Below are 16,465 nucleotides of genomic sequence, written 5' to 3'. Positions count from 1 at the left end.
GAGGAGCTATTCTCTAAAACCGAAGTGACTGTGAATGACTTTAAGACAGTGAGGTAGGGCCAGGTCCATGGTGCAGTGATAATGTACTGCTCAAGAAAGCCATGTGCACATGGCTGGGGTGGTTCAAATCCCTGGCCTGGTCAGTCTAAAACACAAGGGCATGCATTTGAGTGCCCAAGATTCATCAGGCTGGAGGTTGGAGGCTTGGGGCCATGGGCCATGGTGTGACCAGACCCTCTGAGAGGCGCTCACCTCTCTCTTTTTCTCTCACTCTCCTGTGCATGCACACATACTCTATCACAAATAACAACAACAACAAAAAATGTGCTTTCAAAACAGACAATGAGAGTATGACCTGGAAGTCATGTGATGTCCTGGGTGTGGAGTCTGTCAGTCAGCAATGTGGAGGGTGTGCAGTTGTGCCAGTTCTGGGTTGAACACTTTACCAGTTATGGAACAAATCACCCCAAAGCTCAGCTGTTTAAAACAACCACTTTATTATGCTCGTAGGTTCTATGGGCTGGGGATTTAGACACCACGGGGATGGCTTGGCTCTGCTCCGGGTCATCTCAGTTGGGAAGATCCGATATCTGGTAGTGAGTTGACAGCCAGGGGATGGGAGCACCCAGAGGTGTCTTCACTTGTAGGACCAGGGACTGATGATGAGGGTTGAGGATGGCTGCTGGCTGGGCCTCAGCGGGGCTTTGACCAAAGCACCTACGTGTGGTTTCTCCACGGGGCCTGAGCGTCATTGCAGAATGGTGACTTCAAGTTAGCAGGACTTTTATGTAGTTCCTCAGGGCTCCAAAAGCCAATGACTGTCCCAACTTAAAAGGCAGGAGATTCACTGTTTTTATGACCTCGCCTCAGAAGTCCAACCACATCATTTCTACCGCATTTGGTTGCGCTCTGTTCCACACAAGTCACAAAGCCTCCTGAATTTAGGGAGAGGTGAATTAGGCACCAGTCCTCGATGCAGTGGGGCAGGGCTCTCCAGAGCAGGTGGGATGGCGGGTGCCAGGCCGTGTTTGGAAAACTCAGTCTGCTGCGTGTGCACCACCTCAGTCAGACCTCCATTGTCCTTGCAAGTAGGTATTGCTCCTTTCTGCAGATGAAGAAACGGAGGCTCGGAGGGGGTAAGTAACTTGTCACTGGGCAAAGGACATTGTGAAGCTGGACTTAAGCCCAGTTTGGCCAGAGCAGGTGATCTCTGAGGGCTTGCAATGCTGCTTATAGAAGAAAAAAGAAAAGAGTAAAAGACATTCAAAGACCAAAGCCTGGGCAGGGCAGCTCCATGTGCAGGATCTGGTGGGTGACAGCCATTCTCCCCCCTAACCCTGATGTCAGGTAACACCTTGCCTCCATGGGTACGAGAATCTGGTTCCTGTGTGTAACTCCCTAAGTTGCCTCCCGGAGGCAGTGTAAATATCGTGTGTACCTTTCTGGATGCCTGAAGGCTGCCAGATCCAGGCTGAGCAGAGGGGCCGTGCCTGCCTGCCCCCACTTACAGCTGCATTGCAGAACTTGGGGGGCAATGAGCAGGAGCCAGTTCTGATCCCCTCCCTGAAGGCAGTGTGCAAAACTGTTGTACCAAGAATATCCACTTGGCCACATTCCCATTTTGAAATCACATCTTTCCTTTAAGTTCAAACAAAGATCACATCTTTCAGGAAGCCACACTCCTATGGCACTTATCTGGACTGTTTAGATGGTACTTGGAACTCCTTGATTGTTCTCTATGTGTTTGGACCCACAGCTGGTCATCTAAGGCCCCAGAGAGCAAGGTCCACATGCTGCTTCCTCAGTCCCTCCACCCCTGAGAACAATACCCTATTCTTAACTGGTACTCAGTAAATACTGACTGATTGGGACTAAGGACCTCACCAAGTCTGTTATTGTAACAGGAGAACGCACATGCTTCATCCGAGCCCTGTTTCTGAAAGCCTGCTCTATTACAAGCCTTGTGCTAGGTGCTAAAGACCCTGTGACCCAGGAGTAGGGTTTAGAAGTCAAACACGAGCCTTTGGGGCACTCTAGCAAGTCGATAGCACAGTATGATTAGTGCCTCGAAGGGAAGCATCCTTGATGGGGTTAAGAGGCCCTCGTAACAGGTACGTTTGCGGCAAGTGCTATAAGGTTACAATCTAGCAACTGTCGGATGATTCTGGAGTTAGACATTTAGAAAGTCCCTGAATGAGTTTTGAAAATCCTAAATCTTCATTTTAGTTTTTCCTATGAGTTATCTGATGTACTTAGACGAAGCTACCAGACAAGAAGGGACGGGTCTTATCTTTGCTCTTTCAAATTAGTCTTTCTCTAATAGATCAGTTTCTTTTCATTTGTCACCATTTCACCTCTACATGTCCCTAACAGCCATTACCATTGGAAACACTTTTGCATATTCCAAATCAGCTGATACAGCCACAGATAAATCTACTCATAACTTGTGAGCAATCAATATCAGTGTTACAGCCTCACTCATTATTCACACCGTAAATCCTTGCTCCAAATATAACCCTATTGTAGAAAACTATTTCCTTGACACACCATCCATGGAAATCAAACAACGCCTGTAAATAATTACCTTTGGGATATGAAAGAAAATGTAAACATTTTATTTGGCAGTTGTTTCTGAACACATGAATAAATAAATGGAAAAGTACATATTAATATTTCTTTTTTGGAGTAACAGATACCATTAAACGCTTATGTACACATCTTCACTGCAAAGAACAGTTACACCATTCAATTTTGTCTTATAAAAGGTAACTTCCCACACCACTGGACTGAACAGTTAAGGATGGAGATACTGCAGAGCTTGGTTCTGGTAATCTCAATGTTTGAAAGGCATTCCTTTGCAAGTGCGGTAAGAAGTCATCATGCATGGAGTTCGTCCGGGTCACGTACTGTAGAAAGCTTCCGATGGCAGCCACAGAATTTGGTGTCTCATGCGCTTAAGTCAACTATGACATGTTTGTAAATCTGTGTATTTCCCTTAAAACTGGAAGCGAAAAGAAAATGACGCTTATTAATGGACACATGCGTGAATGATCTTGGTGCCTGAACGTTTAATTCCTGAAATTTCACAAATTTGGCTTTCTCTGCATCCCAGTTATAGACTTGAGTAAAGGAGTAATCACTTCCAAGAATTGCATATTGGTAATTATTTATCTGAAGAGGCTGGAACACCATGGATCCTCGCGATGGCATCCTTTGAATATCCTGGAACGACGAGCCTCCCCATTTCATGACTTTGGAGTCACCGATAAATCTTGTCAAGCAAATGTATACGTCCCCCTTCACTGCGAAGTGTTTTACTGCGTACACATCCTCCATGTTGGGAATGTCAGTTTGGTTAGTGAATAATTGCATTGCTTTGTTCCATTGATAAATGACAGGACGCTGGGAACTACTGGACAGGATTAAATGAGGTGTTCTGAGTGTCTGAGGGGTTCTGGCTATTTCTAGATATTCCACATCCGTGTCCCTGTACCAGGCATGTAAGGACTGATGGGAGTAGAATCCATTTCCGTTCCATTTGTAAATGGTGGTAAAACCAGCTTTTGAACTGTCAGCAACCACAAAGTACCAGTTGTTTTCAATCTTGAATGTTTCAATGTCATTGGGTTTTCGGATTTTGAGAATTTCAATATCTTGGATTTTTATGAATTTATTTGCAAAACTGTCTCGCTTATAGATATGAGAGCCACCGAAGAGCTGGGCCACGATAACATAGAGCTGAGTGTCGATGACTATGGGCTTGCACACCACGGTGGACGTGCCTGGGGGACAAATGAGAGGTTAGTTGTGTGGCTGCCCTCTTTGGGGTATGAAAACATACAAGCTGGGGCCAAGTCACCCAAGAACAAGGAATTTCCTTGGTTGGTCATGGAAGGCTGATCTCCAAGACCCAATGCCTTCTCACACCCTGGGCCTTGTTACCAACCACTGAGTTGTCACAGCACATCCAGTCCACTCTAGATGTTCAGGGCACACAGGTATAGCCTGTATTTTCTCCTCTAACTTCCTATAGAAAGAAAACATTCTTTTCCTTAACATGCCATGAATCAATCGTAGTACTTCTGATGAATACTACCACTTATTAAGCACCTACTATGTGCTTTGTCAAATTACATTTTCCCAACAATCTTCAGAGACAGATATTGCTATCTTCCCTTTTCCATAGGAGCAAACTGAAGTTCATAGAGGATAAGTTAGAAGGTAGAATTGGGATTCAAACTCAGGCTTACCAGAGTCTGTAAACTTTTAACCCAACCTGGAGAGAGGTTAGTTGTTCCAGGGTTTCCAGCTGGAGCCAGAATCCCACAAGGTTCTAGAATCACTCTAGAAGGTTAGAACTGTGCTCTGCACAACCTTCAGCTCTACCTATAATTAGTTTGCTGTAAGCGTAAACTGTTTTCTGCTCTAGAATAACCGTTCTTTCCTTTGATAAAGAAAGGAGGTGCTACTTTTCTGAAACTTTAGGTCACCAGTGGCAGAAGAGAAGAAATCCTTGAGAAAACTGAAAGAGGTGTACAGCTATGGGTGATGCTCCCACAAGTTATTTTGGGAAATCTCAGAAAATGATATGGGATCATTGTCATTGGCCTAGCTTGGTATCCCTTTGGTATTTATCAGTAGATTCTGATCTCTTAGCAGGAGCGTGGCTCTAGGAAATCCAAAGACAGGCAAGGCAAATCTGGGTGTTAGGGCTCTTCAGGCTGCAGCTCTAGGGATTGTGAGGCAAAAAATTCTGCATTAACTTTTTATACTAATTGCCCCACCCATAGGCAAAATGATGTATTCATGACATTTCAGGAGGAAACTGGTTGTGTGACCTTGGGAAAATCATTGAATTTCTCTGGGGTTCAATTTTCTTTTCTGAACAATGAGGGTTTAGACTAAATCAGGGAGGGCAACTTAGATTTCAACATATGTACCAAAATTGATCAACTGCTTGATTATGGCTACCTGCAGAGCTGTGTTAAGAAGGATTCTGTGCCCATGGCTCCTTCAAGAAAGAATACCATGATTAGCAGTGTCTTCTAGGGTGAGAGAGGAGATAGTGACCATATACATGGCATATATTTGTCATGGTATGAATGTTTATGGTCCTCCAAAATTCATATCAACACTTTATCCTCAATGCAGTTACATTAAGCAATAAGCCTTCAGGAGGTAATTAGGTTATAAGGGCTCTGCTCCAGATTAGTGCCCTTATAAAAGCATTTCAGAGAATCTGTTTGATCTTGTATTTGCCCTTCTGTCATGTGAGGACACAGAGAAGGTGCCATCTTTGAAGCAGATAGCAAATTCTCACCAGACTGAATCTACTGGGGTTTTGATTTTGGACTTCCCAGGCTCCAGAACTGTGAGCAACAAATATCTGTGGTTCATGTATAACCCAGTCTGAGGTATTTTTGTTGTAGTAGCAGTATCAGACTAAGATACTATTTTGGACAAGATGAACTCCACAATGCCCTCTGAAAGTCTGCAAATGTCTGATTCATTTTTCTTTCAAGTGCTCATCTAAAGAGTCATTCAAAACAACTGATGGGCTATACACAAGTAAGACAAATCTGGTTTAGACTTCAAAAAACCCTGCTGCAGTCCCTTGGAAAACTTGGGGGTTTAGGGAGAAAGGGAAGTGACCTTCTTCCTTGAAAAGGAAGGATTCTAAAATGGACTCTATTTGTAGAAGATGCTTTTACCTGAGCAGCCTCAGCCTCAAGCAAGACCCAGACCCGTCTTGATCCTTTGAGCAGTGGGGTGATAAGATCTAATCATCACCCTCCAAGCCTTGTCTAAAGTGTGACATCTTTTGAGGACACTTGAGTGCTCTTAGGAGTGAACTTCAAGGTGTTAGAAGCTAAAGCTGATGTTAACAGTCCAGAGAGAGTTTCACATTCTAATTTATGACTTACAATTTTAAAAATTGTTAAAAGTGGGAAAATGAAGCAATCGCCTAGATAAAAGTTTTCTTGGAAAAAAAGTAGATTCCATGGCCAATTAAGTGTGAAAGATATTGGAAATAGGTTTTTACTGAAGGATAGAGCCTCTGGTGTATGTATTATATGGGTTGTTGGAAAAGTTATGAGGATTTTTGTCCATGCAAAAATACATCGTGACTTTTCTGATGACCCAATAAATCTCCAAGAGACAGATATAGTTCACAGATTTATTGGACCACAAATCCTCTTTTGGTTACAAGCAATATATTAATGTTTTGTAGAAGAAATGTCTGGGTAGCAAAATGTGAGTCTTGTTGATCTAAAATAACCTCCTTATTTTATAGTTCAGAACAAAGGAAAGTGGACGAGGATGGGTGGCTTGCTCAGTTAGATATGGCTGGACCTGCATTGGAGCTCATGGTTCATGGTCTGTACTTTTTCTTAGAAGAAAAGAATCCAACAATTTTGTGTATTTACTCTATTAGATCCTGCTGGAGCTTAGAAAATGATACCCTCCAGAAGCAGTTTCCCTCTGACCTTCTCCTGCCCTCCTGTTTCTAACTTCTTTTTCTCCCCCGCAAGGCAAGCCACAACAACTAGAATCTCTCTTCTGTAGAGTGGGACATAGAAACCAGAACCCTTTTTCCTAAAGTCAGCCATACAATCTGAAAATATTGCTCTAACTTTCTGCAGAAGAGTTGGCCATAAAGAAATCCCCTAACTTCTTTTGCCTGATGTTAATTATATTCATTATAAACTCTAGTTCCAGAGGGGCCATGTTCCATACCTGAGAAAAAGGAATGATGCACAGAATGGCCGAGCAGAAGGGGCCATCAGGTGGCATGATGGTCAAGGTGCTGGACTTTCACAAGGCTAGGTTTGAGTCCCAAACCTGATGACTTGAAAATCATGCCAGGCACATAGGCATATGTGGCCAGAATGGATTGCAGCATGGTCACCCCACCAAAGGGTTATTTCTCACTTTCTCTCTCATTGTCTCTCTCTGTTTCTCTCTTTGCAAGTGCAAGAACCCTATGGTAAAAAAAAATGTTTTTAAAAAAAAAAAAACAAAGAAAGAAAGAAAAGAAAGAAAAGAAAAGAAAAGAAAAGAAAAGAAAAGAAAAAGAAAGGCCAAATAGGCACTAAACAGACAGGCTTTGCTAGGGATCCCCCTCAGTCTGTTTCCATTGGCTCATACCCTTTTTGTCCTATCACATTTCTAGATGGTTTTCTCTGATTCCTCAAAACTAAGCATTAAATCAGATAGCTTTGGGGCTGGCAGGTGGTGTGGTAGTTAAGGGTGCTGGATTCCTACATGGCATACTATGGTTTGAGTCCCAGACCTGATGGCTTACTATCTCATTTTCTCTCTCTCTCTCTTTCACTCTCCCCCTCTCTGATCAAATTTAAATAAATAAATAAATAAATAAATAAATAAATAAAATAAGGTTAAATAAAATAAGTCTTTAAAAAATGAAATAGCTTTCTCTCTATCTTTGGGTCTTCAATATGAAGGCTCCAATATACATATGCATATGTTCAAATAAATATGTATGCATTTTCTCTTATTGACTTACATTTGTCAGGGATTTCTAGGAACCTCAGAGGAGCAGGGAATTTCTTTCACCCTGAGAGTCCTATGGTAGGTTTCTAGAGTATATGATAACATTGTCTTATTAACAACTCTAAGTTTGGTATTATTAGTCCGATTTTATAGGTGAGGAAATTAAGGTGTCAAGAACAGATCACTTAGTAAATGCAGAGCTGAGATTCCAATACTCTGTGTCGACTCAAAGTAGTCCTCCATACCATTCACTCATCTATTCCTGTTGCTCTTGGCCAAAGCAATTTAACTTTCCACTCAAAATATTAGGCTTCTCATACCTGTAATGTTGTCATAATTCCGGAAGGTTTTTTCTACATGGTCCCACTCAAGGAAAATGCATTTTCCAGTAAAAGGTTGAGCGATGACTACATACTCATCGTTCATATAAGAGAAAGTGTCTATGGATAGTGATTGATAAGGCAGGTCTTGGGACTTTGCAAATTCTGCAAAAACAGGAAATGATGATGAGTAACTGTGAGCTAATATCTCTTTCCTTGGCTGGATCTCAAACATCTATAAGAAATACATTTATTTTAGAGAAATAGTGAAATGGAAACTGGACTTTGCCTTTTAACACAAAGTGCGAAGAGTTCATAATAAAAAATCAAATGACTCCGTTGGCTTTTAAGATATAAAAATAGATCAGTTTATGTCATGCAAAACGTGCAGCCTTTATTTAATTTTATGAGATGGAGTGATTGTAAACACATTACCTGTAATGATACAATCAAAATCCTTGGAGGAGAGACTGTTGATTTTGCGCTTCTTGTATTCTGGGGGTCCTTCACAGTAGATGTCTTCAACAGTTGCGTTGGTGAAGCCAAGCCATTCCACCAGCCACTTTAGTTTACAGTCACAGTTAAATGAATTCCCCCTCAGATCCCTGAAAAACAAACTTCAGCTGCTTTTGCTGGACAACGGCCCTACTTACACAGGCATGGCCTGTACTTCGGCAACTAACACGTGCAGCGTGACCTTACCTGGCTTTTCATCAGCCATAACCCACCTTCAGCCTGACCAATCCCTCACTTTGGGCTCCAAGAGTTAGCACAGTGCACCCTTGAAGGCCACTCCAGTCCATAGCACCTCATAACTCACTCCTTCTTGGGTTCAAAAGTGGCTCAGTCTAGAACTCTGCTTTTAATAGAAATAGTATGTGACCCACATATATAATTTAACATTTCCTATAGCCACATTAGAAAAAAAGTAAAAAGAAACAGGTATGATTAATAGTATATTTTATTTAATCCAATACAGACAGAGTATTAATTTGAGTGTAGTCAATATAAACATTGTTAAGATATGTTACATTCTTTTTTAATACTGAGTCTTTAATGAAATTTTTAATATGTTTATTTATTTATTTTTGAGAGAGAGAAAGACAAGAACCCTCAACATGGTCTCACGCTATGATCCTTTCCCCCAACCTTCCCAACCAGTTGGGATTATGGGCACAAGTGCCAGGCAAGAACAGGTCGACCTGGGAACTGAACCCTGATCTTCCGGATGGCCTCCAGCATTGCAGATGGTTGTGCTTCTGCTGGGCCACTGTGGCTGGGCTCTACAGACTATCTCTCTGAAGTCCAGTGTATTTTATACTTAGACTGTATCTCAATTCAAATGCTAAATTTGCATCAGAAATATGTGATCTATATTTGGGTTTTATAAAATTCATGGTTGAGAAAGATAGATTCATTTGTCCAAGTTGTTCCAAATATTCTTAAAGTTTTCCTATAGTTGAACTGAGAATTGGTTTTTAAATTTAGATTTAACTTTTTAAAAATTAAACACACAAACAATACATGAAATTTTAAATTCCATCTTTCAGATGCACTAGGAGCTTTTCACATGCTCAGTGACCACAAGTGTCTGGTGGCTGTCATAGCAGACAGCACAGGTCTAGAAGGGAGAAGGCGGGATTATTATGTTACATTTAATTAAATCCAGGGAGCTTTTTTCTTTCCTTCCTTCTCACAAATATGCTAATCCTGATCCTATTCCATGGTCTATAAATTCAATTTTAATAGGAAATGACTTGACACAGCAGAGTTAAGGCGGACATACAATAGCTCATGTTTGTAATAAACTACACGGATCGAAGGCAAGGCAGTTCAGAGCAGTTGGAATGTGAGAGCCATTTAAATTTTAACAGCCCAAGAGAGCACGAGATGAGGCATTGGTTATACATGGCAGTTATTGCCTAAAAGGCATGTTTTAGTTTAAAGAAAACAAACTGAGTTGTAAACTATGACAGCGTGACCACATCTTTCTTTGCACAGTGCTCTCAAATTCGTGATGTAAAGAATAGGTGTAGCCAATCACTTGTCTGCATTACTTTAAATGGACCAGTGTGGGTTCTTAACATACAACACGTCGTCTCCCCTCTTCTGGACCTTTGCTTTGATACATAAACTAGCCTGCTCAGCGGCCATTTTTGGTGGGTACATTCTAGACAGCTGGACTCTGTGTCACCTGGGCATTTCATCCTGAGCCCTGGACTCAAACTTTTACTTCTCTTACTTTGCCTCAGCTGTTTTCCTTTTTAGGTTGACAAAAATATAGTTTAAATTTCCACCTGTAATCCCAACTTACCACATTGTCTGTCAGTGAACACAAGCGTCGCTTCTGTTTGGGAGTTCCATGTTTACCGTTCACACGTAATTCCTAAAATAGATGCTGCCCATTCTTCACACAGTACATAACTTTTTTTTGTCATTGTTGACTTTTATTATTTCTTTGTTTATTTAGTTTGCTATAGGGTGCATGTAGTGACCAGAAAGAGACAGAGAGAAAGAGACAAAGGGAAAGTGCAAAAGCACCGCCCACGGGGGATGACCGTCTCATAATCCCTTCTCCTCAGTTCTCCTCTCGGGTTTTTGGACATGTGCATACATGCGCCTGGTGTGTTTTTTAAGTGACCAGGTCCAGGCCACTCGACCTGTGCAGTGGGCCCTGGGGGATTTACCCACATTAACTGCCATGCCACTGACTGGCCTGCATATAACTAATATTTAAATGCCCAAGCCTTAAAACTTTTTTCTTTTTTCCAGGAGCCACATTTAAGAAACTCAAGACATCTACTAAAAAATAAGTTGGCATGGATCCTGTACTTCTGAGATCATTCTTGATTTGGGCATGTCTGTAGAGGTCCACAAGGCCAAACTCATAATGGGATTTTCTGGAGAGACGGAGCGTTTCAAGTGTGTGTGTGTGTGTGTGATTGTTGTTTTGCTTTTTTCTACTAGTGTGGGAGTACAGACTGACACAGAGATGGGCGGAAGGGCCTCCGAGGAACCACAGCCCAAGTCTGCCGCAGAGCGTTCGCTAACTTCCAAGATATTCCCAGGACTGACCTCATCCATCTCCCAAGAGCACTCTGACCCCAAATAATGACTGCCAACCTTCCTGAGCTATTGTGACCCAGAGCAGATAACTGTGCTCTATCAGGCTGTGTCCTGGAAGGGTCCCAATCCTGGCACTCTCTTGGAAATGAACCATCATTCAAGAATCAGGGCAATGGAGGAGGGGCTGAGGGACTATTGCAAGGAACAAAGAAAGGTTTTCATTAGCTTCTTGACTTGAAGGTCAATACTGGCCTTAGAAGAAAATACTTGATTCCAATTTTTCTGTTATTGGAGAAAAATTATTTTGAGCATATATTCTATAGCAATATCCCTGAATAATAAAAACATCTTTCGTTTTCATATATCTTTTCATTTGCTCCTGTATTCCACCTTAAGACATTTAAATCCCCTCCTAATGTTCTGGAAGGCACTTAGTGAGGCTAAATTGCTTTGGAGGGTTAGGCATATATTACTTGCTTTGCTTACAGCAAAATATACAAATTCCTTTCACAGATCTTTCACTCTGAGGCTTAAAAGTCAAAGTTTGAAAGCTCTTTTGTTTGAAAAAGGGTCAAAAATAATTAAGTTCATTCCCTTCCTGGGGCTTAAGCCAAATTCCTGGGGATTAAGCCTAGAGTTGCTGTTCAGTCTAATGAGAGAAAGGGCAAACTTTCTGCCCTCCCCCACTTCCTCTCCATTTCTCTGTTGACTGACCAACCCCTGGGTGTAACCTTTCATCTTTACTCTGTCAGTTTCCCAGACTTCTTTATGTTTTTCCTTTGTAGCTCCATTTCCTGGACCTCATGAGAAAAAAGGGATCTTGAAATTTCTCTCCAAGTCTTCTCCTCCCACCTCCTCAAAGTCCCTTCTCATCACTCCCTCCCATACAGACCAACAGACATGCTCTCAAAGGAATGCCTGGGTACTGCGCATTCAGAATTGCCAGTGGTCGATATTACAGGAGACCCAAACATTAGTTCATGTAACTTAAAATTTAGTCCAATTTAAAATTAAAATGTAGGGCTGACTCCATGACACAGCAATAATGTGCTGCCCAAGGGCAGCTGAATCCCACATGGCGACCGTGGTTCAAATTCCTGACCCTGCTGGCCTGAGACACACTGGGCACATGCACAAGTGCCCTGGATCCTCTGGGATGGAGGACTGGAGGAGGGAGATTGTGGCATGACCAGACCCTGTGGTCCTCTCTGTCTCTCTCTTGTGTGTGTGTGTGCGAATGCACGCTATCGTAAATAGAGGAAAAATTAAAATGAAAAGTTCCAGTTGAATTTTAAAGCCAATTAAAAACTGTGTGTGCATATAAATTTCATAATAGAGATTGCACGCATGCATGTGAGAGATAAAGGGGGAGAGAGAGAGGCATCCTTACCAGGGTCCATCATACTGTGATCCTGTCACCTAAGCCCTCCATCTCTTCAGGATTTGGGGCAAGTATGTGCACACCTGATATATTTTTAGGCCAACCTGGAGATCCAAACCCACAGCGGCCAAGTGGCTTCCAGCATTGTGGTTCAGTTTGCTACCAGCTGTGCCACCAGTTTGGACTCGAGTTAAAAATTCTAATGATTGATAACCAGGCTTCCTTGTCAGTAACTGCACATTAATTAATTCATCAGAGATTGCTTAATTCCTCTTACACATTTGTTAAGGAATCCAGGCCTTTGAAAATATCTTTCGGGAGTGTTTGGAGATTGTTGTTTGCGAGGCTCCTGGGGGAAAAAAAAAAAAAGAAAGTGATGTCAACTCTAGGGATTGATAAATGTAGTGAATGATAATCTTTAGTTACAAGTCCTGTTTGTCATTTCTAGTCTACTAAATTATTGGCAGTACTTCTTATTTTTTTCCTAAAATACAACTTGGATTCCCACTACTGTATTTCATCGCTGACTTCTTTGCTCCAACACATACTCAGTATTGACGTAACACTTTATGTTGGTTAAAAACGATAACAAATCAGCAACAAAATGATGCCTGGGCATCGATCTTTTCACATTCAGAACAGAAGTGAGATACACGCTCTGGGACTTCAGTCTAGTAGATATCTCCCAGACGATGCCTCTCTAAACTGGTGACAGGCCCATCTCCAGATGGCCCTCTCCCTCCTGGGCCTCCCTTCTCCCTTCCTCCTCACTTGCTCCAGAAAGCAGCTAAACCGCCCACCAATAAGCCCGATGGCTCCCCCTCTTTGCCGGCGTCTACTCTTTATTCCAGGGTACATCGCGCCCTTCTCCACGTGTTTTCCTTTTTATCTCTCTGCATTCATTTCCCCTCAGAAAGAAGCTGTGTCACAAATACTCATCCGTCCATCCTCTTTTGTCCTTCAGTTTATTTACTTTTCCTACTAATGAGAGTGAGAGAGAGACAGAGTTACAAAGAGACAGCACCCAACAGAGTCTCGACACCATGACCCAGCCCTGGCTTCTGCCAGCCACAGGTCAGGGGCACACAGGTGCCTGACACCCAGAGATGTTTCCAGAGGGGACCCAGAACCTTCACAAGTGGCTCAGCCTTGCAGGGTGTCGTGACTCTGCTGTGCCACCATCTAGCCCTCAGCCTTCCTCTTTAATCATCTCCTTTCTCCTCCTGCTTCTTGCCCTAGCATCACAGGAATAGTTTCCCCTTTTCTTTCTATTTGTTCTTGCACAAAGCACCAGAATGATTCTAATCAAAGTTAATAAAGAAGAAACAGTCCTGACAGTATCAAGTGAAGGGAACCGTGGACACATTACAGAAGGGCAGACGTGGTGAAGAACCGATGCCATGCGATCAGGGAAGGGCACTGGGTATATAATAATTTTTTTAGGTTTTTGCCGTAGGGTGCATGCACTTGCTAGAGAGAGACAGAGAGAAAGTAAGAACTCGCCCTTTCCCCCAGGGAGGATGGCCACACTGAAATGCCTTCTCTGTTCTCCTCTGGGGATTTGGGGCACACACGCACACATGCCTGTCGTGATTTTCAAGCTGCCAGGTTTGGGCCTCACATGGCAGTCGGCCATGTAGGAGTCTGGCCTCTGAACAACCATGCCACCTGCTGGCCCCTGTAGTGTTCTGTTTTTAACTAGCACGTATGTGTACATGTTAGAAATTTTTCTTAGGAGTGGTTTTATTTTTTCACAATGAAAATAATAATTAGGAAAAAAACCTAAAACAAAAGAACTCAACTGTTGACCTCTAAAGGCCTTGAATGTCCTCTCAGCTTCCCTTTGAAACACTTTTGGGGCTACAGGTGGCATGGTGGTTAAGGCACTGGACTCCCATGTGGTCAACTGCAGTTTCAGTTCCAGACCTGGGGGCTTGCTTTCTCACTTTCCATCTCTCTCTTGCTTTCTTTTTCTCTCTGGTGACTACAGCAAATGAAAATAATAATAATAATAATTTAATTTAATAAATAATTCTAAAAAATGTTTTAAAAACACTTGAAAGTCTTCAGTCCTCTACCTCCTCTAATTAAATGTGAAATTTCTGAGGTGCAAACATTCAAGACTTAGAACCTATTTTTAAGGTATTTATGTTGTTTCTCTGTGTATTAGAAATTACTACTAGAGAGACGTTTGTTCCATGCATCTTGGAACATTGAGAATGAGAACTACGCCGGAAATTTCCAGTCCCCCTGAGGTCCATTTTGTGACAATGGGCATGACTTTGGAGTAATTCAGAGCTAGGTCAGAATCCTGACTCCGCCATTTTACTTGGCTGTATGATTTTTCATCAAAACTCCAGTTTTCTATCTTCAGTGAGAGGTACCTTATCTCATAGGATCGTTCAGGAAAAAATGAGTTAACCTGAATGGTGTCTGCCCTCTAGACCACTCTCAGTAAAGCACAGGTGGGTGGAGGAGGGGGAAAGGAGAAGGGCCTCTGTGTGTGCGTTGTTCAAGAAACCACAGGACAGCAACACTGAGCCAGGGAATGAGTCTGCATAGGAGGTACCAGGGTCGGGTACACAGCGACCTTCTAGCATCAGCCAGCTGGTACAGGCTGACGGGCCTATCAGCTACGTGCAGTGGATGGGCAGAGCCTGCAAGGTAAGAACAGAGATATAAAGTGGCCCCCACTCGGGGAGATGACATCTAAGCTATGCCGGGTTTACCAGTTCCCAAGTGAAGAGACACTGGAAATATTAGCAACCAGAGCACTAGCAGGCAAAGACATTTGACCTAGCATTGTCTGGAGCAGAAATAAATTGGGAACAAACTACAGTTCTGCTAAGAAGAGATTATGGACATAAGTGATGGTTCCTACTTAACGTGGAATATTCTATAGGAGATTTTAAAAAATTGTGGTAGAAGTCTATTATTTAACATAAAGTGAAACCCAAGTGAAAAGAAATAGAGACTCTAGCATGTAGAGTGTAATCCCCTGCCAGAGAGAGGATGCCTGTGGGTGCACAAAGAATGATCTAGGGCTGGCAGGTGGTATGCTGGTTAGGGCACTCAACTCCTGTATGGTTCACTGGGCAGTTTGAGTCCCAGACCTGGCAGCTTGCTTTCTCACTCTCCCTCTCTCTCTCTGGTCAAAATAAAAAGTAGTAATAATAAATAAAATTAAATGAAAGAATTCTAAAAAAAATAAAAAGAAAGACCTAGGAGGGGTCAGCAGATGGCGTGATGGTTAAGGCACTGAATCCCACATAGCTGACTGTGTGGTGGGAGTCCCGAACCTGGTGGCTTGAAAATCATGCCAGGTGTGTGTCGGGAGGCCAAAATCCCAGGAGGAGAATAGAGGATAAGAGATTGCGGGCATGGCCATCAGTGATTTCTCCCTTTTCCTCTCATTGTCTCTGCTGCTCTCTCGGTAAGCGCATGTGCCCTGTGGCAAAAACCTTAATTTTTTTTTTTTTTTTAAAAGGAAGAAAAAGATTTTAAAAAAAAGGAAAGCTCTAGAAGACACAAAAACTGCTAATGGAGATTAGTTACATCTCGACATGATTACTGGAATCTTTCATTTTGCTCTATGAATGTCTGTATTGTAAGTTTTTATCACCAAGTATATATGTATGTGTTATTATTATTATTTAAATTGCCACAGGGTGCTTGTGTTCATCACAGGAAGTGAGAAGGTGAGAAAGCGCCCCCTGGGGGGAGATGACTGCGCTGCAATCCCCTCTTCTCACTCTCCTTTCTAGGAGGAGAGCACATACACATGCGCCCAGTGTGTTTTCCAGTTCTCTGAGTCTAGGACTTGAACCATGCGGTCAGCCACATGGGATACAGCTGTCCTAGTCACCATGCCACCTGGCTGGCAGAGAGAGAGAGAAAGAAGGAGAAAGTGAGAAAGCAAGTCACACAGTATTTTCAAATGTCCCATTTTCAGACAGGAGAAGGTGTTCTCCTAGGATGGTTCTGCCATGGGTGCGGAAGGGCGTTTTTCTTTCCACTGTGTCCCCAGTGCCTGGCACAAAGCAAGCCACCCCCCACCCCCATTGGTGCTTGTAAATAAGTGAGTTAGGTCGGCTGGGTGGGCCAGAGGAAGGTGCACATCTAGGCACAGACAGAGCAAAGGCTATCGGGTGGTGGCCGGCCGTGAGACACGCCGCTCTCCGAG

The 16,465-nt window shown here is 42.7% G+C and overlaps 1 protein-coding gene across 2 annotated transcripts in view; it reads right to left on the bottom strand.

The window, feature by feature from the left end:
* Positions 1-507: 507 nt before the first annotated feature.
* LGI1 (leucine rich glioma inactivated 1) overlaps positions 508-16,465 on the bottom strand; it is a 43,619-nt gene continuing 27,661 nt past the window's right edge. For both annotated transcript variants that reach the window (XM_006147647.3, XM_006147648.3), the window contains 4 exons: positions 12,560-12,631; positions 8,271-8,440; positions 7,836-8,000; positions 508-3,782 (listed from right to left, as the gene is read on the bottom strand). In XM_006147647.3, the coding sequence (XP_006147709.1) occupies positions 2,947-3,782; positions 7,836-8,000; positions 8,271-8,440; positions 12,560-12,631 (1,243 nt within the window). In that variant the 3' untranslated portion in view covers positions 508-2,946. The remainder of the gene's footprint in view (positions 3,783-7,835; positions 8,001-8,270; positions 8,441-12,559; positions 12,632-16,465) is intronic.

The sequence above is a fragment of the Tupaia chinensis genome, unplaced genomic scaffold, assembly GCF_000334495.1.
Source record: "Tupaia chinensis unplaced genomic scaffold, TupChi_1.0 Scaffold000217_1, whole genome shotgun sequence".
Classification (NCBI taxonomy): domain Eukaryota; kingdom Metazoa; phylum Chordata; class Mammalia; order Scandentia; family Tupaiidae; genus Tupaia; species Tupaia belangeri.
This window is presented reverse-complemented; position numbering and strand designations above follow the sequence as displayed.